The sequence below is a fragment of the Eulemur rufifrons genome, chromosome 12 (assembly GCF_041146395.1).
Source record: "Eulemur rufifrons isolate Redbay chromosome 12, OSU_ERuf_1, whole genome shotgun sequence".
NCBI classification, from domain to species: Eukaryota; Metazoa; Chordata; class Mammalia; order Primates; family Lemuridae; genus Eulemur; species Eulemur rufifrons.
In genome coordinates this window covers 22041053-22066394 of record NC_090994.1, presented here as the reverse complement: position 1 = coordinate 22066394, position 25342 = coordinate 22041053, and the positions used below count along the sequence as shown (strand labels likewise).

General features: G+C 47.3%; 1 protein-coding gene and 1 pseudogene across 2 annotated transcripts in view; one reads left to right on the top strand and one right to left on the bottom strand.

Annotated features, from left to right (window-relative positions):
- Positions 1-609: 609 nt before the first annotated feature.
- LOC138393665 (thyroid receptor-interacting protein 11-like) lies at positions 610-19413 on the bottom strand (annotated as a pseudogene).
- Positions 19414-19895: 482 nt separating this feature from the next.
- The window catches only part of RAB11FIP1 (RAB11 family interacting protein 1), a 28525-nt gene continuing 23078 nt past the window's right edge, over positions 19896-25342 (top strand). For both annotated transcript variants that reach the window (XM_069484975.1, XM_069484974.1), the window contains exon 1: positions 19896-20301. In XM_069484975.1, the coding sequence (XP_069341076.1) occupies positions 19925-20301 (377 nt within the window). In that variant the 5' untranslated portion in view covers positions 19896-19924. The remainder of the gene's footprint in view (positions 20302-25342) is intronic.

The following is a 25342-nucleotide window of genomic DNA, read 5'->3' as shown; positions in this document are numbered from 1 at the left end:
TGAGCCCAGATGGGACCTGCAGGTGGCACCATCAGGGCAGCCAGGCTGGAGACCCTGGAGGAGGCCCTGGGGCCTGCCTCCCAGAGCAGCGACACCTTCCACGTCCCCACCTTCCTGGGCACTTCCCCAAAGTTCACCCCACCCACCAGGTCCTCACCTGCTGCTCAGAAGTTATCTCGTTGTGGTTTTGATTTGCATTTCTCTCATGATTAGTAATGTTGAGCATTTTTTTCTCATATCCTGTTGGCCATTTGTATGTCTTCCTTTGAGAAATGTCTATTCAGATCTTTTGCCCATTTTTAATTGAATTATTATTTTGTACTGAGTTGTTGGAGCTCCTTATATATTCTGGTTATCAGTCCCTTGTCAGATGTATAGTTTGGAAATATGTTTTCCCATTCTGCGGGTTGTCTCTTCTTATTGTTTGTTTCCTTTGCTGTGCAGAAGCTTCTTAGTTTGATGTAATCCCATTTGTCTATTTTTGCTTTGGCTGTCTGTGGTTTCAAGGTCTTAACCGAAAAATGTCTTTGCCCAAACCATGGTCTGGGAGCATTTTTCCAATGTTTTTTTTCTAGTAGTTTTAGTGTTTTCAGTCTTAAATTCAATTCTTTAACATATTTTGACTAGATTTTTGAATCTGGTGAGAGATGGGGGTTTGGAAAACATGGGCCAAACATCTGGGATGGGTTTCAAAGGAAGATGCCCAGGCCACCAGGTCCCAGTCCAGGCAGGTTACTAAGGGACACAGCTGTGGAGCAGGGAGCCAAGAATGGATGTACATCTGCTCTCCTCCCACACCTGGATTCAGTTGTATCTTTAAAACTCCCTGGCATGTTTGTATCCAGTTTTCTCCTTCCTGGTGAATCTAGAGGTTTCATATCGTGGACAGAAAGCTTCAGTGGTGGAACAGTTGGATGAGATTCTGTTTCCAGAAATCTAGCAAAAAGTTCTGAGAAAGAACTATTAAGCACAGATTGCTGATTTAGCCTCAAAGGTGTATTGGGGACACTTTGATCCTCCTCCAAGCCACCCGGTCATCTACCTGGTAACACCACCTCGATCTTCCTCAAACAACTGCTCCATTTCCTCCCCCCTGACACCCAGGATGTTCCCATCAGTCGTAGCACTTCATGACAGATTTTTGGTGTGAGGAAATGTCCCATGAAGAGGTTTCTCGTTAGAACTTTGTCCACTTTGCTGTCTGTGCTGTTTAAAATTTCATTCACTTCTATTGTAGATCATCGAGCATTTACTTCCTCTTGGAGCTCATTTTGTTTTTTAAGTTCTTCAGTTTGTTCTTCCTTTAGCTTTAACTGTCCTGTAAGTTGTGATGCTGAATCCAGTGCAGCATTTGCTTCGTTCAAACATCCAATGAAATGATGTCACTTTTCCCTCCAGATTTTCTGCCTTTTTCTCCCATTCTGCTGTGAGTTGTTTTAGCTTTTCTAGCTCACCCGAATGCATAGCTTTTTCCTCTTTTTGGAAGTGCTCTAGTACCATCTGCAGGTTGGCTGGTGACAGAGCATGCTGCTTCGCTTGCTCTTGAGAGACAGAAAACTGCAGTGCAAATTCATCCCTTTGCTTGGAGACTACACTCAGTTATTCTTGCAGTGACTGTACCTGCACCCTGGCTTGATGGCCTCAATTGTCCATTGCATTGTCCACTTCTAGTTTACTAATGTCCCTTCCTAAAATTAATATTCTCTCCTTGAGGTTTGTTACTTCCTGCCTCAAAGTTCTTTTTTTTTCCCAGTATTTTTTGAAATTGTAAGAATTCCGGAAATCAAGTTCAAAGTTCGTTTTAATTGTTTAGTGAAATTTTCATTTGAAGAAAGTGACTGATCACATTGAGCTTTGATTAAGAGGTCTTTTTCCTTAAGTAATCTTTGTAAAATATCTTCTTTGTCCTTTAGCTGCTTAATGTCTGCATCGGTTTGCTCATATTTTTCCGTTCCAGCTCTGCGGTGGTGGCAATTGAGTTGGACGATCTGACATTATTTTCCTGAAGAGTTCTAGTTGTTGCATCTTTTCCTTACAGTGATTCCCTGAGCTCTTCTATCTCTTGCTGAAGAAACTGAGAAAACTCAATCAATCGAGACCTCAGACTTACTTGCTCCAAGACACTCTGCTGGCTGGGGAGGAAGCAATGATCCAGGAGAGAGCTGGGGGGAAATATCCAGATTTCCTAAAAGAAGATCCTTGGTGTCACAAAGCTGCCCTGTGCCGTGTTGAACTTGTGCTAATTCCTATCCATCGTCGCGGAGAGCTGAAGTACGATGACTGGGCCCACAGCCCAGGGCAGCTGGCGCCGTGGTTGCTGCTGCAGCCCCGGCCGCGCAGAGGGGGCGGCTGACTGCGGTTTCGCAGCGGACCCTGCAGGGCCACCTGTCTCGCTCCAAGGCGGCTGATTCCTCCCTCTTTCTGTCCTGGCTGACGTCGGTAACTCGTAGATGGCTGCTTTATGTGACGCTGTGATGCTCGCTGCGTCTCTTCCAGATCAGGGCGGAGTCTCTCGAGTCTTCCATCTCCCATCCCCAGACAGCACGCGGGCGCCAGGGTCCTTTCTCCCGGAGGGGGGTCATTCCGCTCCCACGTCCTCCCTGCCGCCCTCAGCACATCCCTGACGGAGTTTGAAACGTGGCCGGGAGGGACGCCAGGCTGCCCCTCGCTGGACCCAGAGACCGGCCCAGGCCGAGGTCCCCGAGCCAGGACGACGTCGCGGCGGGGTTGGAGAACGACCTGGTCGCTCCCAGAAAGGCACCCGTGGCCATCGGAGGATCCCGCCAACTGTCCTCCAACCGCGGTCTCCGTGAGACTGAGTCGCTCAGGATGTGACGACACAATGCGGGTTGCTAGGCAACGCCGGCGGGGGCGGGGCTCCCACCAACGGCGGGCCCTGCCTGGGAGCACAGTGGCCTCTAGCGCTGTAGGGTGACCAAGTTTAATAATTTCCTGTATATTTTTGAAAGAATTAGAAGTGGTTCTAACACAAAGAAATGATAAATATTAGAGGCGATGGATATGCTAATTACGCTGATTTGCTCATTAGACATTGTATACATGTGTCAAAATGTCACCCTGCACTCCATCAATATGTACAAGTGTCAATTAAAAACATTTATGAAAGCAAAAAAAAAAAAAAAAAAACATGGGAGGTCTGAAGTGAATCAACTAACTGGAATTTAATTCTGCTGAATTCTTCAAAATATTCTAGAGAAAATAAATACTTATAAATTATTTTAAAACAAAAAATTGATATATCTAAGCAAATACAGCCAAGGTGGAGGTTTTTGTTCTTAAAATAGTTTCCACCATGTTTTTCCCTCACTCAACCAAGGTTCCCTGTTATCCAAAGACCAGCTCTGTTAGGCTGACGCTGAGGGTCCTCCAAAACCTGCCTCTGGGCCGTCCATGCAGTGGCGCCTCCACTTCCCAGTGCAGTAGCCGAATCAGTCCAGGTGGCATCTCCGAGGTCCCCACTTCCTCACTGCTGTGGTTGGCTTAGTCCCCCCGCCTGAAATGCTCCCTTTCCTTCATCTCATTCAACTAAAGCTCTTTCTCTCCTTCAAGGCCTTCCTGCACCCTTCTCTTTCCCATGAAACTATAATTTATTGGGTGAAATTTTTAAAAACAACAACAAATCAGTTATTGCCCCCAGAAATTTTCTTAAGTTCACACACAAAATGAAGAATCTTTTGTTCAAAGTAGAGAGTCTGTGGCATTTGAGCCGTGATCTGCTTCCGTCCTCCTCACCCAGCTCGGTGGGAGAGAAGATCTGCTCTGGGAGGCTTGGGCGGAGCAGACAGGGCTCCTTTTCCCACAGCGCCTGGTCTGGGCTGCGCTTTCACCCTGTGAGGGGCAGGACAGCAGCGTCTGTTGCCAGCCCAGCTCTGTGTCGCAGGAGCACTATTCCAGGCAGGAGTGGCTGAGCAAACCCGGCTTCCTTCCCGTCACTAGGCCCCCAGCACTGAGTGGAGAAACAATGAGGTTCATAATTTGGAAAGGAGAGCTTTCTTTCTCAGAAAAGGCTGCAGCTTCCAGGTGGCAATTTCAACAGACTGGAAAACTGGGCCCCAGCCAGATGCCAGGAACACATGCTTTGAGGCAGTGACAAAGGGAACAGGATTGTATTCTGAGTGGAACGGCCAGATGTATTTATTCGACAAGCGATAGGATGAGTCATGAATATTGATGAAAGAGAAACCTGTGCCTGCACAATCAAGTTTTATGCTTTTTTATGGGGTCCATGCTCAGAAATGGCCACACTTTTAAATCAAAAAGGTGAAACAAGGACACACAACCCCTCTCTGTGCCTGCTCTGCAGACTAGTAAAACCACTGCATGGTTGGTGGGCCCTTGTCAGGAAAGAATGCTGATTTGGACCACGAGATTGGTTTCTGTTTAGCCCTTATGGAAAAGCCCGATGGTCTTTAGCAAGGGAGAGGGTACAATGAGTCATGTCTGGCCTCCAATCCCACCAGGGCTGGAAACTCCGTTTTAGGGTGTCTCTGGAGTCCCCTTGGCCACGAGGGGTCTTTTTAGTCAGCAAAGGGTTTAGGATTTTATTGTAGTTAACATCACTCATAGGGTAGAAGCTCTATTCCAGGTGTGGTGGCTGAGAACACTGTATTTCCATTGCTCCTATCCCAGTTTGCTTATAGAGTAGAGATTCTATGAGAGTCAAACCAAGCTGACCAGGGACTACCATCCCACCTAATGCCCACTTATAGGGCAGGAGTGTCACACTGGGAGACCAGGCCATGGTCCCTGCTCCCAGCTCTAGTGCTTTGGGGCAGGTTTTGCCCAGGAGGAGGGGCAGGCCATAACAGAGAGCTACGTAGTTCTTCCTAAGGAGACTGCCTGTACTTGGAACAGAGCTTGCACAGGTTTGCACCTAAAAGCATTGTCACAGACAATAGGGATTTAGATGGTAAGTGATTAAGAGGAAGCAAAAGAGTAGACCAGCCAGAAGTTTTCCTGGGAGACCCAGGGAAAGAGGCAGCTGAAAGGGCCCTCCTGGTGCAACTGTACCAGGATTGCACAGCACATTAATCCGCCAAGACACCAAGTTGCAGCAGAGAAAGAGGTTTATTCACAAGATCTACAGCCAAACGAGGAGCTGGGAGGAAACCTCAGATCTGCCTCCCTGAATTTGGGGGTAGAGATTTTAAGGGATTTGGACGAGTATTGGCCCGAGATATGGCGAGTGTTGATTTCATCAAAATCACAGTAGAATTGAAGGGAAGGATATGAGGGAGGCCTGTCCTAATGATGAAGCACTGAGGAGGACTCGCCACAAAGAAAACATGCATTTAGGAAAGACTAAACTTCGTTTTACTGAGGATGTGAGGTTCCATCCACCCATCCACCCATGCATCCCTCACCCATCCATCCCTCCATTCATTCTGATTTTCCCTCTGTTCAGGGAAGGCACAGTGCCAACGGCTCAAAGGATAGTACCGTGAGTGGGATGATGGCTCTGCAACCTCAAGGAATCTACAACTGCCTGTGAAGCCAGCTATGTGCTTGCATGAGAATTTCTATTTTTTATGGGAATTCCAATCTCACTCTGTCGTATTCCTGATCCATAAATTGAGCCAAATTTCCCTCACGTGGTGATGGGAGTAGGTGGGAAATGAGAGGCTGAGAAATTCCGTCTCAACTGGAACGGGAAACGTGGATCTCTTTGTGCTCCAGGGGGCACCATTACATAGAAGATGCTGAGGTCTGTGACTGGCTTTATGCAACAACAGCGCTCTTAGTGGGCCAGATATCTGGGGATAAGGGGATTTCAGAGAAGTTCTCTATCTTTGCATATTCAGGAGGGTAGGTTATCTGAGATTGCATTTTTTATGATTTAAGTATAACATACCTTGAAGAAGGTGCACAAATCTTAAATGTATGACTCAGTGAATATTCATAGCTACATACTCATGAACTGCCCCTCCAGATGAAGTCACAGAACATCTCCAGCCTCCCAGAATGTTCCCTCATGCCACTTCCCAGACTACACCCACTCCCATAGCCATAATTCTGACTTGATCATCGTAGGCTGGTTTTACCAGTCTTGACCTTCATAAAAGTGACACTGTGTGGTATGCACGCTCCCTCTGGTCTGCTGCTTTTGCCCCTGCTATGTCTGTGAGTCACTACATTCACTCATTTAACAGCCGTCTGTTCCTCTTATTACTGTGTATCATTCCAATAAAGGGAAAAATTCCAATTGATTTATCCATTATCTTGCTGATGGACATTTTGGTTTGCAATTTGAGGTTATTATGGCTAAAGCTGCTATGAACATTCTTCCACATGTCTTTTGGTGGACATGTTGGTTATTACCGTTATTTACCTAAAGGTAGAATCTGATAGTATTTTCAGTTTCTAAAACCTTTGTTCCTAGGTAAGATACATCAGTTTTTAATCTCTGAATGTGTTTACAGATATTCGTTAAAGAGAGATCAATCTGCAACCCACAGGAAATGAATTGTTGATTATCACTGGCTCCAGTCTGGAGAAGGCGTGCTGCTTTGCTCTAAAGTCACACGATGGGCAACATCCACACGTAGGCTGCCTAGCAGACAGATGAGACCATACAGGGAGTTTGGTGTACGCTGCTCCTTAAAGTTAACTGATTAAAATTAATTGGTTAGAAGAGTACATGTGTATGTATGCATGGAGTTGGCTCTGGAAAGAATGAGTTTCTTTTTAAAATTACAGCTGCCAGGGAAACAGGACGGTTAGAGCCTCGAAGTCCTGCTGATCTAAGACCCTGGAAAACACGAAGACCTCGTGGCCGCGGAACCCGCAGGCCGTGATGACTGACTGGGGAGGAGTGTGATGGAGAAGGTGCACAGAGGCCTTCAGAGTTCTCATCTGGATGACAAGGACGATGGCCAAGCTGTTAGGAGAAACACGGAAATCCACAGAAAGAGCAGCAGCACCACAAACGTACCCCCTCTCCTATGCTACTATGTAAAGAAAAAGTAATCTCTTTATTTCTCCATAACCAACCCACATTTTCAAGTGAGACCCTATTTTATGGGTAACCAGAAAGTAAACTTGAACTTTCAGCTTGCCAAAGACTGACATCTCTTTGGATGCTTTGGTGGGTCTCCACTCCAGCCCCCGCGGCCACCTCCTCTCTCCAAGAGACATCTGCTGTGGGGGCTTGGACTGGCTGTGTCCCCTGGGGTCTTGATGAGCTCGTGGAGGTAAAGTTGATTAGAAAGTTTGTAGTTGTATAAATTATCAAGCGTGGTTTGTTCATTTGGAGGAACATAAAAGCGAGGACAGCCGGGAAGGCCCTGATACGGAGGAGTAACAGGAGTGGGGAAACAGGAAAGTGTTAGGGAGCTTCCACCGTGAAATCAGCGCGCTACTGACATGCAGATACACACGGACCAAGAACCAGACTGGAAATCTGAGTTGAGGCTCTCCAAAGGCCCAAGTAGAAAATCCCAAAGTTAATTTTAGGTCAAAAAGACTTAATTTCATATTTTAAATCTAGGGAAACCTGCCAATGATGTTAAAAGAGTCAAAACATTTGAACAAAATGGTATATCAGCTCATTGTTAAGTCATATTTATTTAATCAGCATGACAATGAAAAGACTGCAAAAGCAATACAAAGAGTTATATGGATGTAAGACACTTAACCCTTTAGAAGCTCAGTTTTCCTAAGTAATCAAAAAACTCAAAAAAGACAACGTGGGAAATTATCTTCCTAAAACATAAAATCTTTGTTGTTGTCGTTGTTGTTTTAGGACAGTAATCACAAAAGGGACAGAAAAACCTGTACTGTGACTGCTTCTCCCTATGGGAAGCCCATTTAGATAACCTGGAGCCAAATCTGATGAAAAGGGTATTTGAATTTAATCCAGACACAGGAAGAGTATGTGCAGGGTTATGAGTATATCCTATATTATAGAGAAATATAAATAAGAAAGCTAGTACCTTGAGCAGGAGAACACAAAGCTCTTAGTAACAGCATGGGAACTTTCCTGGTTATATGTAGCAATACAGACAAACCAAGAAAAGCCAAGAGTATATAATCCAGTTATTCTGGAGGAGAATATTGGTTTTCTAGTTCTCTCGAATAATCATTTTAGCATCAGCAGATGCTAAAATCATTTTAACAGCAGAGTTAGAACGAGAGAAAAAGAGTTACAGGAATCAAGCAAAAGATTGAAGGAGAGAATGATCACTCCAGCCAAGCAAGAAAGTATACCTTTTCAAGGCCAGAAAGAAGGCAAGTTGCATTTCCAATCTGAAACTAGGGAAATGAATTAGATTCAATGAAGAAATGTAAGATAGAAACTGTCTACAGAATAGAAGATGGCTATTAAAAAATAGATTTCAGAATTGATAAATCAAAACTTTTTGCAATTTTACTGAGAGCAAATCAGTGCTTACAAAATACTTGTTGTTCTAACATAGGAGATCAATACTGGAAAAGTTTTTATATGAGTGTATTTTTAATATGAAAACTCAATCTAGAGGTCAGGCGCAGTGGCTCACGCCTGTAATCCTAGCACTCTGGGAGGCCGAGGTGGGTGGATCGTTTGAGCTCAGGAATTCGAGACCAGCCTGAGCAAGAGTGAGACCCTGTCTCTACTAAAAATAGAAAAAAAAAAAAAAAAAAAACGCCAGGCAACCAAAAATAGAAAAAATTAGCAAAGGATGTGAACAGACCGTTCACGTGTAAGATGAAATAATTGATTTAAAAAAAAAACAAACTTTTTTCTATTTCTATTTTCCAGATTTCCTATGAACCAATCCTCATTCCTTTCCTAGATGGAAACTGAGGCAATGTCATAAAAAGAAATGAAACACTGTTGCCTGCTACAACCTGGATGTACCTTGAACACGTGCTAAGTGAAAGAAACTAAACACAGAAGGCCACATATCGTATGATTCCATTGATACGAAATGTACAGAATAGGCGAATTCATGGAGACAGGAAACAGACCAGTGGCTGCCAATGGATGGTGGAGAAGAAATTGGGATTGACTGCTTATAGGTATGGATTTGTTTTCTTTCTTTTTTTTTCAAATGAGGGAATTAAATAGTAGTGATGGCTGTCCAATATAGTAAACATACCAAAAATCACTGAATTGCACACTATACAGTGGTGAATTTTATGTTATGTGACTTGTATGTCAAATAAATAAATAGACTTAAGAGATTAAAAAAAACTGAGCTGGGCTGGGCGCTGTGGATCACACCGGTAATCCTAGCACTTTGGGAGGCCAAGGTGGGAGGATTGCTTGAGGTTAGGAGTTTGAGACCAGCCTGAGCAACATAGTGAGACCCTGTTTCTACAAAAATAACAGAAAAATCAGCAAGGCCTGGTAGTGCGCACCTGCAGTCCCAGCTACTTGGCAGGCTGAGGGAGGAGGATCTCTTGAGCCCAGGACTTTGAGGTTGCTGTGAGCCATGATGACGCCACTGCACATTAGCCTAGGCAGCAGAACGAGGCTCTGTCTCAAAAACAAAAAACAAAAAACAAAAAACCCTGAGGTGAATGAAGGCCTTTGGTTAAGAATTTAATAGAGTCTATTTTCAAAAGGTAATCCCTTTGTGTTCTCAGGGGTCATTAAAAGACCTAGGAGGCCTCTTTTTTTTCCTTTTAAAAAAATTTTAATACTCTGGGAGGCCGAGGTGGGCGGATCGTTTGAGCTCAGGAGTTCGAGACCAGCCTGAGCAAGAGCGAGACCCCACCTCTACTAAAAATAGAAAGAAATTATATGGACAGCTAAAAATATATATAGAAAAAATTAGCCGGGCATGGTGGCGCATGCCTGTAGTCCCAGCTACTCGGGAGGCTGAGACAGGAGGATCGCTTGAGCTCAGGAGTTTGAGGTTGCTGTGAGCTAGGCTGATGCCACGGCACTCACTCTAGCCTGGGCAACAGAGTGAGACTCTGTCTCAAAAAAAAAAAAAAAATTTTAATAGATTTAAGGGGTACAAGTTGAATTCCATTACATGTATATATCGTATAGTGGTGGAGCCTGGGCTTTCAGTGTACCCATCACCCGAGTAGTGTGCACTGTGCCCGTAGGCAACTCTCAACCCCCATCCCCTTAGGAGGCCTCCTCCTTATCCCTGGGAGATCTGAAGGGCCTCACTGGCTGGTGCATGTGTTTGGAGAGAGGAAGAAGAGGAGAGAGAATGAAGGAGAAGAATCCAGCGCTGCTTTGTGTTTTGTGACTGACTGGGTCTCCCAAGTATCAGGGGTGTTTTACAAATTGTGAATGGTTACTTGAAACTGAAAATGTAAAATGACACCACTTATGATAGCATCAAAAAGATCAGATATCTAGGAATAAATCTAGCAAAAGGCATACATGACCTCTATGTAGAAAACGGCAAACATTGAGAGAAATGAAACAGATAAAAGGGCATACCTTGTTCGTTATTTGGAAGATTCAGTATTGTAAAGATATCAGGCCGGGCGCGATGGCTCACGCCTGTAATCCTAGCATTCTGGGAGGCCAAGGTGGGAGGATCGCTGGAGGTCAGGAGTTCGAGACCAGCCTGAGCAAGAGCGAGATCCCGTCTCTACTAAAAATAGAAAGAAATGATTTGGACAGCTAAAAACATACAGAGAAAAAAATTAGCTGGGCATGGTGGCGCATGCCTATAGTCCCAGCTACTTGGGAGGCTGACGCAGAAGGATTGCTTGAGCCCAGGAGTTTGAGGTTGCTGTGAGCTAGGCTGACGCCACGGCACTCACTCTAGCCTGGGCAACAGAGTGAGACTCTGTCTCAAAAAAAAAAAAAAAAAAAAATCATCTCTCCCCCAATAGTTCTATAAATTCAATGCCACCTCAATAAAAATTTGAGCAGGCATTTTTTCCCCCAGAAATTGACAAGTTCATTCTAAAATGAATATGAAAATGGAAAGGTCCAAGAATAGGTGAAAAATCTTGACAGAGGAAGGACAAACCCAAACACTTTACATTACTAGATATCGAGATGTGTTATGAAACCATGATAATTAAGACAGCATGACATTAGTTTAATAATAGACAAATATACCAGGGAACAGAATACAGTTCAGAAATGTGACATTGAAGAGCTGATGCGGGAAGGCTGGGTCTTTCCATAAATGGCACTGGGTCCATGGGCTATTGCAGGGGCCAAGGGAAGACTTCCCCTTCACCCTCTGAAGGTTCGATGAAAACTCAACTCACAAAAGGCAGATAGATCGATGGGAGACACCACGTACACAATTTGTTAATGAATGTGCACAGGAATCTTATCAAAATATAAGATCTCAAAGAAAGGGAAGATGGTTGATGCTTTTATACCATCTTGAGGTTACAGAAAGATTAGGGGCTTGGATTGTGGCAAAACATGCTATGGGACAGGGAGCAGAGGAGGCCTGGCCTGCAAAGGTGGTCTTGCTACACAGATGAAACCTCACAGGTAGCAGCCTTCAGAGAGAATAGATGACACATGTTTCTTTTAGACCTTTAAAGGTGTCAGACTCTCGGTTAGTCTTTTCCTAGATCCAGACAAGGGAGGGCCTCAGAGAAAACCTGGCTGTATCATGCAGATTCTCTGCAGATGCAAATCTTCCCTACGATAGAAGGCTTTGGAGGATGACTTCTGTCTGCAGGTCCTCTGAGCAGCCATCTCAAACTATGCCAAAGTATATTTTGGGGTGAAATATTTTGGTTTCCTTTAATATCCATATGGGCAAAAAAAAATGAATCTTGACCCCATCAGATACTACATGGTAGAGAAATTTTTGTCTTCAGTGCAAAACTGCACTATCTCTAGTACATCCTCTGGGTTATTTGATTCTATGGTAGCTATTTTACAACTCTGTGACTTGTAGATAATTAATAGCAATGCAAAATTCATGAGAACAAATTGTCTAGTGCTGGGACACCCCCCACCTTGTGGAAAAACCAGCTTTGCCTTCATTTGCATATTAATTTCAATATTTCTAATCTACAAATGTGTCTGTTCTTTGTTCTTTGGATTCACCTTTGAACAAGTTGTAACACCTTACTAGTTTTTCTTAATAAGTTAAGTAAAATTTTAACATGTGTTCATTCTTATATGGGAGTCATGAGTTTATCTTTTTTAAAAAATTAACTTTTAGCAATACACAAAAATTAATTCCAGGCTGGGTGCGGTGGCTCACGCCTGTAATCCTAGCAGTCTGGGAGGCCAAGGCAGGAGGACTGCTGGAGCTCAGGAGTTTGAGACCAGCCTGAGCAAGAGCAAGACCCCGTCTCTACTAAAAATAGAAGGAAATTAGCTGGACAACTAAAAATACATAGAAAAAATTAGCCGGGCATGGTGGCGCATGCCTGTAGTCCCAGCTACTTGGGAGGGATGAGGCAGAAGGATTGCTTTAGCCCAGAAGTTTGAGGTTGCTGTGAGCTAGGCTGACGCCACGGCACTCTAGTCTGGGCAACAGAGTGAGACTCTGTCTCAAAAAAAAAAAATTTAATTCCAGGTGGACTGCTAATCTAAAAAGGAAAAGCAATAAAGCTTCTAGAAGATTATTATAAAGGGGGATACATTCACGATTTTTGGACAGCAAATATTTCTTAGATGGGACACAAAAGCACTAACCATAAAAGGAAAGATTAATAACTCAGATTTCATCAAAATTAAGAACATCTTTTCATCAATAAACACTGTGACAAGATGAAAAGGCAAGCCACAAAACATTTTGTTTTTGACAAAGGTTTATGTATCCTACAAATCAACAAGACAGAAGAAAAGAAAACTGACAAAAGACATGAATAGGCACATCACACAAGACCACATCCAAACAGCAAAAAAACTTAAGAAGAAATATACAACCTCGTTAATCACCAGACAAATACACATTAAAACCACTGCATGGCCACCAGAAGGACAAAATATAAAAGACTGACAATACCAAGTGTCTTAGTCCATTTGTGTTCCTATAAAAAGAATATCTGAGGCTGGGTAATTTACAAAGAAGAGAAGTTTATTTGGCTGGCAGTTCTGCAGGCCGTACAAGAAGCACGGCACCAACATCTGCTTCTGGGAGGGACTCAAGGTGCTTCCACTCATGGCAGAAGGTGAAGGGGAAGCCGGTGTGTGCAGAGATCACATGGCAAGAGAGGAAGCAAGAGAGGAAGGGGAGGGGAGGTGCCAGGCTCTTTTAACAACCAGCTCTTGCAGGAACTAATAGAGCAAGAACTCACTCGTCACTGCAAGACGGCACCTTCATGAAGGATCCTCACCCATGACCCAAATGCTTCCCACTAGGCCCCACCTCCAACATTGAGAATCAAAATTTCAACATGTGGTTCGGAGGGGTCAAGTATCCAAACCATAGCACCAAGATTGACAAAGATGTGGAGAAACTGGATCTCTCAAACATTGGTGGGAGTATAAATTGGTATAACCTCTTTAGAAAATGGTTTGGCAATATCCCTTAGAGCTGAACAGATACCCACCCCATGACCCAGCAATTCCATTCCTGGGTGCGGGTGTGCATTTCTGTATATGCTCCAAAAGACACTGGAGATCGTGTAGCAACTTTATTCCCCATAGCCCTGTATTCATTTCCTGTGGCTGCTGTAACAAATTAACACAACCTTGGTAGCTTAAAACAACAGAAATTTACTGTCTCGCTGCTAGAGTCCAGTAGTATCATTGTAGCTCACCTCAGCCTCCTGAGTAGCTGGGACTGCAAGCATGTGCCATGACGCCTGGCTAATTTTTCTATTTTTAGTAGAGACTGGGTCTCACTCTTGCTCAGGCTGGTCTTGAACTCCTGGGCTCAAGCAATCCTCCACCTTCAGCCTCCCAGAGTGCTGGGATTACAGGCATGAGCAACCACACCTGGCCTATCTATCAACTTTAGAATGAAAACTGAATTTTGGTATATCCATATCATGGAATACTATAAACCAATAAAGATGAACAAATTACTGCTACAGGAAAAGCACTGATGAATCTTGTAAACGTATTTAGTAACACTGAGTTCAAGAAGCCAGACTCAAAATAAATACCTAATGTCTGATTCACTTACACAGTGTTCAAAAGTATAGAAACCCATCTGTGGAGGGAGAGGTAGGAGGGTGATAACCTTTGGAGACGAAGGCGACCTAGTGGCTGGGAAGGACTCAAAGGCATATTTCCACGGCTGCTGATACTATTCTATTTCTTGATCTGGGTGGTAAAAATTCATCAAACAACATTTTTTGTACACTTTTCTGCATAGGATGTTTATAATACAATTTTCATTTTTTCCTTTATTATAGCTATGCCACATTTTAATATAGAAGTTTGTTTTAAAAATCTCGTTTTGCGGGCACACAACTTTGACTCAAACGGTGCAAAAGCAATTAATGTAACCAAAACATCTGTACACCCATAATACTCTGAAATAAAATTTAAAAGAATCTGTTTTTGTTATATAAGCATTTTTCTTCTATTTTTCATATACATTAGATTTCTGTATATATGTTTATTAAAATTATGAATGACAGTGACAACATTTTCTTTCTCATTATGGGTTTAGGTGGTAGTATCTCTCAGGAGTGTTTGTTTGGGGATATGTACATATTTGCAGTCCAACGGGTCTTGAAGAAAACCTGAACTGGAGGACCCAATCATACCACGGAATAGGCTGTTTTATAATTTGTCCCCCCAGCTGTTCTGTAAGACTGTAGTGTCACTGACCTTCCTTGCTGAAGATACGCCCCCACTGCAGTGTGGGTGGTTGGGGATGGTGGCGAGAGTGTCACTCCAGGGTGAATGATTCGGACCTGGGAGAAGGGTTACACACCCTAGGATGGATAAGGGGTGGGATTTCCCAAAGCGGGGAGAGATTCGCAGGAGGAACTACAGGAGCCGGCGGAGGAGGGCACTTGAGAGGGGAACCCCTGGGTGACGTGCCTCATTCTCATGTCCCTTTCAGTCTTCGTAAAGTCTCGTACATGAGACTCAGCTTTAAGCTTCCAGGCCTACACTGTGATTCCGCAGGGTCCAAAGTTGGCTGCATGCGGTGACTCATGCCTGTAATCCTAGCACTTTGGGAGGCCAAGGAGGAGGATCGCTTGAGCCCAGGAGTTTGAGACGAGCCTGGGCAATAGCGAGACCCTATCTCTACCAAAAAAAAAAAAAAATCACAAGTCACTATGCCCACGGCATCAGAAGAGGAGTCAAGGGGAGGCTGGGCTGGCTGCTCATACCTACCTCTTGGCCAGCTCTGCTGCAAAGGGGACTGTGTCCAGGGGTCCCAGCAGGTGAGAGGGTGGGAGGCTCAGGGCTGATAACGGGAGAGGGGCCTGGAAAAGTACAAGACCCTGAGAAGCAGCTTCTAACGGGACAACTCAAGAGGAATAAACACTCAAAACTTCTGCCTTTCCCCCCAACTCCTCGCCCCATGCCACAAAACTGGTTCTGGAAAGGTGAAAGGGGGCTTGCATCTGCAATGAACACATATTATTTCATCATCAGAAAAAAATAAACCTTATATTTTAAAAGGACAGCCGTAGTCTCAGCTTCTTGGGAGGCTGAGGCAGCAGATTTGCTTGAGCTCAAGAGTTTGAGGATGTAGTGATCTGTGATCATGCCTGTGAATAGCCACTGCACTCCAGCCTGGGCAATGCAGTGAGACCCTGCCTCTCAAAAACCCAAACCAAACAAAATGGTTATATACAGGGTAGTGCTAGAGGTGGCAGCAGCAGGGACCGAATGGACGAAGGCTTAAAAGTCATTTATGTCTCTTCCACTTAACTTGAACTGCCTTCTCCTTGCAAGGAATCCGGGTGCGGGGGACGCTAGAAATGGTAATACAAAGGGGAGGTACCCATTTCCCGTCTCAGAGATGAGTACGAGTGAGTAAAACAAGTGCTGAATCAAGTATAAGGCATAAGCTAGGGAACAAGAGCAATCTGAATTGGGAGAGGCATCAGGCTTGTGTAGACGGCGGGAAAGTGAGGGCTACCCATTTTCTATGTCCCTATAGATGTGGGATCCAAGGGTCTTCTTTGAGGGGACCTGACAAATTGGAAAGATAATACTTTTGCGTTATCTCTGACGCAAGCTTTGTCACACAAAGCCATACTGTTGACAAGGCTCTAGAAGAAATGGGTAGCCACACGCCTGTTGAGATCACCTTCTGCCTAGCTGGACCATAGCTTTAACGTCCACATTGCCACAGCCACTGGGGCAAGGGAGGGAGCCCGATGTCACTGACCTGCCCCTCCCTACCCCTCTCTGACCCCACAAGGCAGGAAGCCCTCGCTCTTCCAGCCCACACCTGGGACGCGTCATGGTCAACCAAGCGGGCAGGAGGCTGAGGCAGCTGGACATGGAGAAGCCAGACAGCTGTTTACCGAGAGCCGGGTGAATGAATCACTGTGTGTAGACGTTTGTCACCACACTCCAGAGTCTGAGGCACGAGAGAAAGACAAGCCGCCTTCACCAGCCTCTTTCTGCTCCTTGCTTGGACAGCACTCCATCTGGAGTCCCCAGAGACGATCTCTGAGTTAGTGTCCCTGCGGGGAGTGGGGGAGGGCAGCCACTGGCAGTTATCAGGGCAGCCTCTCCCTCGAGTCCCTTTTCTCTCCTCCCTCCACGCGACCCCACAGACTCTCTTGTTAAGGGAAATTCTTCCCACTGGGCTAAACACAACTGTGTGTTTCCCACCCGATCTCACTGCAGCTCGGCCGCCCCCCGCATGACTGCGGCTGGGAGTCCTGGCGCTCTGCTCTGCTGCTTTCGGAGGAGGACAGGTTTGTCACCTGTCCAGTCTAACCTGCCAGGCACCTTGTCCACGTGCTCAGGGCAGAATGAAACTCTTTTCCTCTTTCAGTCCGAGCTAGAGGCGGGGCAGGGTGGGAGGAAAGAGCAGCCGGATCACCGCACCCTGGCCGTGGGAGGTTTTTACGAACACTCCCGGAACTCAGTGAGCCTGGGAGGGTTTTCTGGCCTTTGGGAGAGGATGGTGGGGGGTGGAGTCCTCCCAGGGCAGGTGGGTAGCCAGGGTGCCCGCCTTGTCATTGCTCTTGTATTTGTGCAGGTGCATCCCCCAGCCCGGACTGTGGGTCTGTCAAATGGGGAGAAGACTTCCTGGGTGAGTCTGTGAGTCTTAGGGACAATGTGCTGTCCCGCTGGAGCGGAGAAAAACAGCAGCCCGGGCATGCGGGGGACACCTGTGCTGGAGCCCCTGGCTGCATCTTTCCCTGACAAATTTCCAGTTCCTGCCTTGAGTGAGCCCCACTCCTGAGTTAACCCCTGCCAATGTCCAGAGTCAGACGAGGCGGGATCTTGATCTCGCCTGGGCAGTGAGGCAGCCTTGCCCTCCCCCAACCTACCCCTTGGCCTTGGCCACAGTCTATTTGTGTCTGGCAGAAACTCAAACACATGAGGTCACAGGTGCTCCGCACCCCCCTTTGTCCTCTAATCCTTTCCATGAGTGGAAGAGATGGTTTGTTTCACACTCAGCCTGGGAGGCTGTCGGGCAGGGTTTCGTTCCTTGCTCTCTATGGTGGGAATGGCACTAAAAACCTGAGTGGGGGAAGGAGGAGGGAAGACCAGAGCTGAAGAACTTACACCCAGGGTCAGTTTGGACCCCAGACCTCTGACTTTTTCCGGGTGGGGGGAGGTGCAGTGGCACACTGGACAGGTAGGACAACCAAGAGGGAAGTTTACGCTTTATTGAATTCAGTACCAACTTCGACAGGACAGGGGTGGGGCAGGAGTGGGCAGATTGGGGTGGGAGCCAGACAGTCCCCAGGTATCTGGCAGTGACCTGCTGTGCTGTTGGCTGCTGGGCTCCTTCTGCTCATACCTGCCTTGCAACCTGAGCATGGCCTGATCATGTCCCTGCTCAAAAGCCTCTAAAGGCAGGCTCGCCTGGTCTAACACTGGTGTACACTCCTTAGCCAGGTGTTCACGATTTGTGCCATCTGAGCCCACCCTGGCTGTCTTACTTCCACCCCTCCCCCACCCTCCTAAAATATCCTACATTCCAGCTTTGCAATCCCTAACCATGCCATGACCCTCTGGCCCCCTAGGTTTGCTCAGGCTGGTCTCCTGTTCTCTCCTCCTGAAATGCTCTTCCCTATGTTTCCTCCTCTGCCCATCAAACCTGGTATATCTGCAGAGCCCAGATCAATGCCACCGCCTTCATAAAAGTCTACCTGTTCAGAGAAATCACTCTCTCCTCAAAACACCCAAAGCGTTTTATTCACTGGGACTTCCTTTAGATGATCGTGGTATGCCTTGGAAAAGAGTCTCATTTCAGCTTTGTGCCCTCGGTAGCACCTAGCACATGCCTGGCACAAAACAAGTTCTCAATAAATCTTCATTGGAAACCTCAATTGCAAACCTCAGTTGCATTTGTCTGTCTTCTAATTTCCTACATGGTAAAAGGCAACGCTTTGTATTACTCATGATTGGCTACCTGCAAACTCTCTGATTCAATAGCACTGTCGGAGTACTACCGTACACCAGGGTTGTGCCAGAGGCTGGGAAGGAGACAAGGTGAATAAGTCACCACTCCCCTGCCCTCCAGGGGTCACAGGGAGTCAAACCTTGGAGAAATGTGAGCGAAGCCTTGCAGTGGGATGGCAGGGACAGCCAAGGGGACAATGCCTGGAGGTAGGGAGAGCTCTGGGCTACAGGTTTGTTTGTGTAGTAGATAGAGGAGCAAGCTTTGGGTGGAGCCAAAATGGAATGTCTTGAAATCCCTGTCGAGTCTGAAGCTACCGCAGGGGCGGGGAGGCAGCGTGGCAGGATTTCCAGCAGGTCAGGGGAACAAGGTGTGGTGCGGTGCGGCTTGGAGGGAGGAGAGCCCGGGACCAGGCGGGAGAGCCGCAGCAATCCAGACTGGGGTTGTGCGAATGTGGAGAAGCAAGAGGTGCAGCAAACACCAGGCGGGGAGTCAGGACCCGGGTATCTGAGTCCCAGTGCCGCGGTGGGACCCTGAACAAGTCCCTTCTCTGTGTTGGGCCTGTCCTTCACTGTAAAACTTTGAAACCTTCAAATCCAATCTGACGCCCGCGATCGAGCGGTCGAGCCTATGAAGCAGGAGCTGAGACACGCAGGGAAGTGGCCAGACTAACGGACACTTGGGACAGCAGGGGACTGAGCGGGAACCCAGGGCGAGAACGAAGGGCCGGACAGGGGGAAGCGAGGAGTGAGGGGGCGGGGGCGCCCCCGGCCCTGACGTTTGTTTGGGTAACCCGTCTCCAGTTCCCCTTTCTCCCCTTTTCCTAACCCAGCCTCGCCTTATTTGGCGAGGGCAGGGCAAAGCAGGGCACCCCCCCCCCCACGGCGCCTTCCCCTTTTCGGGCGCTCACAGATCCCCGCTCCCCGCCCCCACTTTCGCCCGACGGCGCCCCCGGCCGCAGTGGGGGCTGGGCTGGGGGCGCCTTCAGGGCCACCCTCACAGTGGCCATTTCCTGACAGTCACCTGTGCCAGGAGCCGTGCAAAGCACTGGGACGCACTGTCATTGTCATTCTTTACAGCAATTCTATGAGCTGTCACCTCACTCTACAGGTGAAGAAATCGACGCGGGCTAAGCGGCCCGCGCAGGGCCACCCGCTCACCGGTGCAGTGACACCGGCGGTGAGGTCTGACTCCAGATCCCGGCCGCGGACAGCTCCGTGTCCGCCCGTGACCTCTTGCGGCTGCGGACCCCGTCCCTCGCCTGCCCCCGCGCGGAGCAGGATCCCCGACGCCCCCGCCCCGTCCACGTGACCCTCGCCGCGCGGCCCCGCCCTCGGCGCCCGGGTGCCCTGCGCGGCCGCGCAGCCGGGGCGGGTCGCAGCGACAGGTGGGGCGGGGCGTGCCCGGGGCGGGACCTGGAGGGGGCGTGGCCGGAAGCCTTAAAGGGCCCGGACGGCGGGGCAGGCCACAGAGGCCGCGGGGTGCGGCGATCTTCTGCTTGCGTACGCGGCTTCGCCACCATGTCCCTAACGGCCTCGGCTGGCCGGGGCCCGGGGGCCGTGTGGTCCCCAACCCACGTGCAGGTGACGGTGCTGCAGGCGCGGGGCCTGCGGGCCAAGGGCCCCGGGGGCACGAGCGACGCGTACGCGGTGATCCAGGTGGGCAAGGAGAAGTACGCCACCTCCGTGTCGGAGCGCAGCCTGGGCGCGCCGGTGTGGCGGGAGGAGGCCACCTTCGAGCTGCCGCCGCTGCTGGCCTCCGGGCCCGTGCCGGCCGGCGCCGCCACCCTGCAGCTCACCGTGCTGCACCGCGCGCTGCTCGGCCTCGACAAGTTCCTGGGCCGCGCCGAGGTGGACCTGCGGGAGCTGCACCGCGACCAGGGCCGCAAGAGGACGCAGTGAGTGCGGCCGGGGGGAGGGGGCCGGGCGGGGGAGGGGCAGGGCGGCCTCGGCGCCGTGGTGAGAGGTCTTTGGGGGAGCCCCGGCTAGTGGCAGTGGCCCCCCGGCTTCCGCTTCCTTCCCTGTCCCGCCCCAGCGGGTTCTGGGGAAGCAGGGGCGGCCTCTGGGGCGCTTTTGAATCTGCAGGACGCCGCTCGGCGCCTGCCACACAGTAAGCACCAAATGAATTTTTGATGAGTTGAAACTATATGTGGGCAGGCGGACTCCTCCTATCAGGGTGGGTAGAGTGTGTCTGATACCTGCCACAACTTAGGTGGAAGCCTCCCGGGTATTTCTCTGAACAGGACAGTTTGAGAATGATTGGGCCGGGACGCAGGGAGGCATGAAACCCGCCGACGCCCCCAGCCCTAGAGGCAAACCCAGGCAGCGGGGCCATTACAGTGAGGGGATGCCGGCTGCCCTGAGATTGCTACCCCCTCGCCCACCTCCTACCTGCCTAGGGGGTCGGCGAAGAGAATTTGCCCCTCCAGAAACAGTGCTAGAACAGTGTGGTGTTTGCCCCGGGCCCCGTGTTGGTAAGGATTTCCCAGTGATGGAGGGAGCCAGGGTCTGCCCTTGCCTGAGCAAAACTGGGCATTGTATCTCTTTGCAGTTTGTCACGCTCTTCTCTGGTCCTAATCCTGGTGGATGGCTGCCCCCCTGTAGCTGTGCAGTCTAGGGCTCTGTGTCAGGGTATCTCTCTTACGCAGAAAAAGCTGGGCAAAAACTAGTTCTCTCCAAGGTATTACTGATTTATTTGTTCTCTTTCACAGGTGTTTGGAAAGGGCAGTGCTTGACCCAATGGAACATTTGATTATGTTTATCAGATATATCAAAAGCTAGCCTTGATTAGCTAGCCCTTAAGTGTGCAGGCCAGCCACGTTATCACCTAAACCTTACAGTTTAGGAAACACACTGATTGATTCACTTTGTATATTTTGTTTTGTTTTTTATTTTTTCAGAGACAGAGTCTCGCTCTCTCACCCAGGCTGGAGTGCAGGGGCATGATCATAGCCCGCTGCCACCTTGAACGCCTCCCCACTTGCTGGGACTGCAGGTGTCCACCACCATGCCTGGCTAATTTTTGAATGTTTTTGTAGAGACAGGGTCTCACTGTGTTGCCCAGGCTGGTCTCAAACTCCTGGCCTCAAGGGTTCCTTCCACCCCAGCCTCCCGAAGTACTGGGATTATAGGTGTGAGCCACCGTGCCCAGCCCCATTTGTGTATTTTAAATATCCATAGTTTAAATATTTTAACTTTCTCTTGTGAGGAAGACAGGAAAATCCAGAGGGTTTGTAGTGAGTTCCTTTACTGTAGGGTGGGTTGCTTCAGCAAGCATGCTTGCAAATGGAATATCTGATTACCTTATCTGGCCAAAGATGAATAGGCATTTCTGAACTCAAATCAGATAAAAATAGAGAGCCTTGATGTGAGGATGGATGAGGCATCTCATGGCATCAACTTACAAGCCATAAGGTGAGCAGTGTCTTCGCTAAAGAGGGGCTGAAGCAATGCTAATTTTCCATCTGATTAAACGACATTTGGGGCCTTAGGTCAGCCTTGGGTCAGCTTCCTTTCCAGCTACAAATGGGCGCTGTTGGCTGTCCTTTGTCTTGCCCCATCCCAATATATGTGTATTTCCACTTCTGTCTCTGCCATCTGTTTTTATGTGGACATTTTACCCCTTTGAAAGACAGATTGCATCTCCCTGCCAGAGACGGAGATTCCAGAGTCCCGGGTCTGGTGCCTGCTGTGGTCCTGACTCACCTTGGGCTGCTCTGTCTCTAAACACCCAAGTTTCCCTATTTGTAAATAGAGCATGTTGCCACCCTTAATTGATGTTTATAAGATGTTTCTGGGTTCCTGGATTAATGGGGCCAGTGTATGGATTCAGAAGGTTCCATAACTTGCTTTCTGAGAGATGAAAACCTCCGTAAGTTGTCTTTTTCAGGAAGCGTTGGATCTCTGCATCTTTATTTTTCTCATCTTCTCCGATGTGATCCTAAACAGTTTCTCCAGTCTCTGGTATCTGAGCTGATCACCACTTAGTCACACTGTCAACTTGCAGGAAAACAGTGCTTTAGTTGATGGCTTCTTATAACTACAAAGGAAGGCTTCTTTGCTCCTCTACCAGTAGGTAGAATTGCAAGCTTTCCATCTACCACTTTCTGGGACTTTCCACGGTGCTGGGGGAACCCAGGTAACCTAAGCCTGTCTGATGCCGGGTGTATCACCTGGGTGCCTGAGATTGCTGAGATTGGAGAATAAGATATGCACTGAGAGGCACACATTTGACAGAAAGAAACTGGTTGGGCTAAGAAAGTTATTTGAACTAGTTATTAATGGTTTGACTCCAGCTTAGGCACTAACAACTAGAAACAGAAGCTAAAATCTTGGTCTGTAGAGATTGTGTGTGTGTCTACCTGTGTCTCTCTGTGTTCTCTTCTAGCAAAGAAGAGTTGCTGCCACAGAGTATGACTCTTGTCATGGGTCCAGAAGCTCAAGGCGTTAAGGGCTAACTGTGCTAATATTTCCATTTGATTTCTTGATAAGCCCCATCTGTCATATTTATTTGGAGTCAAGCGAATGTGCTTTTTATCTTGACTCAGAATTTGCTGACCTCAAATTTACTGTGATGACACACACTTTTAAAACACCAAACAGAAGCTGACACATAGATAGTATACGTTTAATAGGGCAGAATGTGTAGCGCTTTGGTTAGGAAAAATGGAAATGAATTGATTTTGTACTTATACATCTGTTAAGGATGGTGGGTCTTGGTTAAATGGGAATCAGTTAAGTACCGTGACCACAAAACAGACATGAACCTGAGAGGTAGAATCAGGTGACCATCAGGTAGGAGTCTCTGCTCATCTTTCTAGTCTCATGTAGTTTAGGATACGAAGAGCACCAAAATTTGGAGGAAATAATCTAAGTACAGATTAAAACAAATATTTATTCAGCTTGGTGACTGGAAGACCATCATTTAAATACCACGAAAGTTAATATTGTAATAGTCTTCCTGATATGAAGGGAGAATGTGAGTGATAGAGGGTCGTGTTCTTGTGTCTGTTAAAGACTCAAGAGGGAATTCAGTTACATATGAAAGGATTTGGATATTATAAAGGGTTAGATATTTTGAAGGACAGAAAGTGTAGTGAGATGCTGAGATAGGTTGCCAACGGAAATTTGGGTTCTTAAAAAGAAATAAGGGGTAGCTGTTTGGATGCAGAGAAGTAGACGACTGTAGTGAGCTACAAATCACAAATTACAAGCATCTGGTGTTTGGATTTATACCCTTGGGCTTCCGAAGCACATTTAGGTTTTTCATAACAGCTTGGAAAATTTGAGCAATGTTGTTACTGGTTAAGTTTTTCCTTTCTTGGAATTTCCGTCACCAATAATAATGGGCCTCACTGAAAACCCTCCTACCTCTCCCGAAGCCAGTCCCCTCCCACTGCAGGTAGGAAACTGAAGCTCAGGGCTGAAGGCTGAATCCTCTGTGGGTTCTGGGATAAACAGCCCTAACCTGTTTGTAGCAACGGGAGTGAAATGACTAAAAATGAGAGCAATTCAGACTCAGGTGAAGTGAAAGATGTTCCGTCATGTGTTTTTGAGGGTATTATTTACGATTTCATTTGTAAGACAGTTAGCATGGAGAAAGTGCTAACTGCCTTTTTCCTTCTCGTTTCTAAAGTTCATCCATTCTTTTAGTAAATATTTGTAAATACCTACTACGTGCCAGGTGTTGTATACAGTATGAGCCATGGTGGACCAAACAGGCATGATCCCTGCTTTCAGGAAGCTCAGAGCCCTGTGGGGGAGTAGACATTAACAAATGAACACATAAATAAATAATCGTGTATTGTGATAAATACTGCGGAAGAAGAGAACAGGGTATCAAAAAAGAAAAAAGCAGGAAGGACATGATTTAAAGGAGGAGATTGCAGATAGCTTCTCTGAGGCAGAGGGTTGAAGAATAAAGAGGGCTTTTTCTAGGCAAGAGTGGAGGAAGGGGGCCTGATTCGGGAGGAGCAGCCTGTGCAAAGACCCTGAGGCAGGAACACCTGGGAGCTGGAGGGTTGTGCATGGTGCAGCTGAAGAAGGCCGGGCTTTTCTTGAGAGGGAGGGAAGCCGCAGAGCATTGAAAGCAGAGGGTTGGGTTGGTGTGAGCCACTTTGTCAGTGTGATTGCTGTGGCTGCTGGGTGGAGAATAGATTTGAACCTGGCCTAGCCTGGAATCACACAGACAGAACGTGAGGCTGTCGCAGTGACCTAGGCGATGGATGGTGGTGGCTTGGACAAGGGTGACGGCCGTGGAGATAGGCAGAGGTGGCTGCATTTCAGAAATCTCTTGCAGGTGCAGTCAGCCTGACACGTGATGGGTTGGATGGGTAGGGGGTGAGGGAGAGGCAGTGATAAAAATGAGCACATAAAATAAGGAGAGTTTGGTGTTGTAAGTGAACCAGGAAGTGGCGGTTGGTTTCTTTCCCCAACAGTCACTGTGATACTAGGGCGAGGTCACCATTACAAAGACAGCTTTGGGCAGTGACACCTATGAGTGGAGTCTTCTGTCAGAGTGAATTACCAGGAAATACCATTGAAACCAGGGTGTGTATGTGTGTCTTCAAGTATTTACTGTTTTTAATACAGGCCAGGTCTTTGTGTTGTGACTTGGTAGCTGATGTAATCTCGCTGGTGTGCTCTCCCACAGCCGATGGAGTCGCTGCTTCAGGGGCTATCGGACTAAGTAAAGGAAAACATAGTACACAACATTAGGAAAGCTAAACCCATAAACGAAAAATAAAACTCTCGAGTAAGTGAACCATGTAAGTGTTTTTCACGTTAGGGAAGTTAAGCGTAGAAAAGAGTCTTGTCCTTTTTCATCTTGCTTAAACTGCCTTTTGGTTACAAAGGCTCCTATTGTATTTCTGTAACTACCATCAGAGGAAGGTTTTTATAAATAGTATCTGATATGTCATTTTAATTGTAGTTATTAAC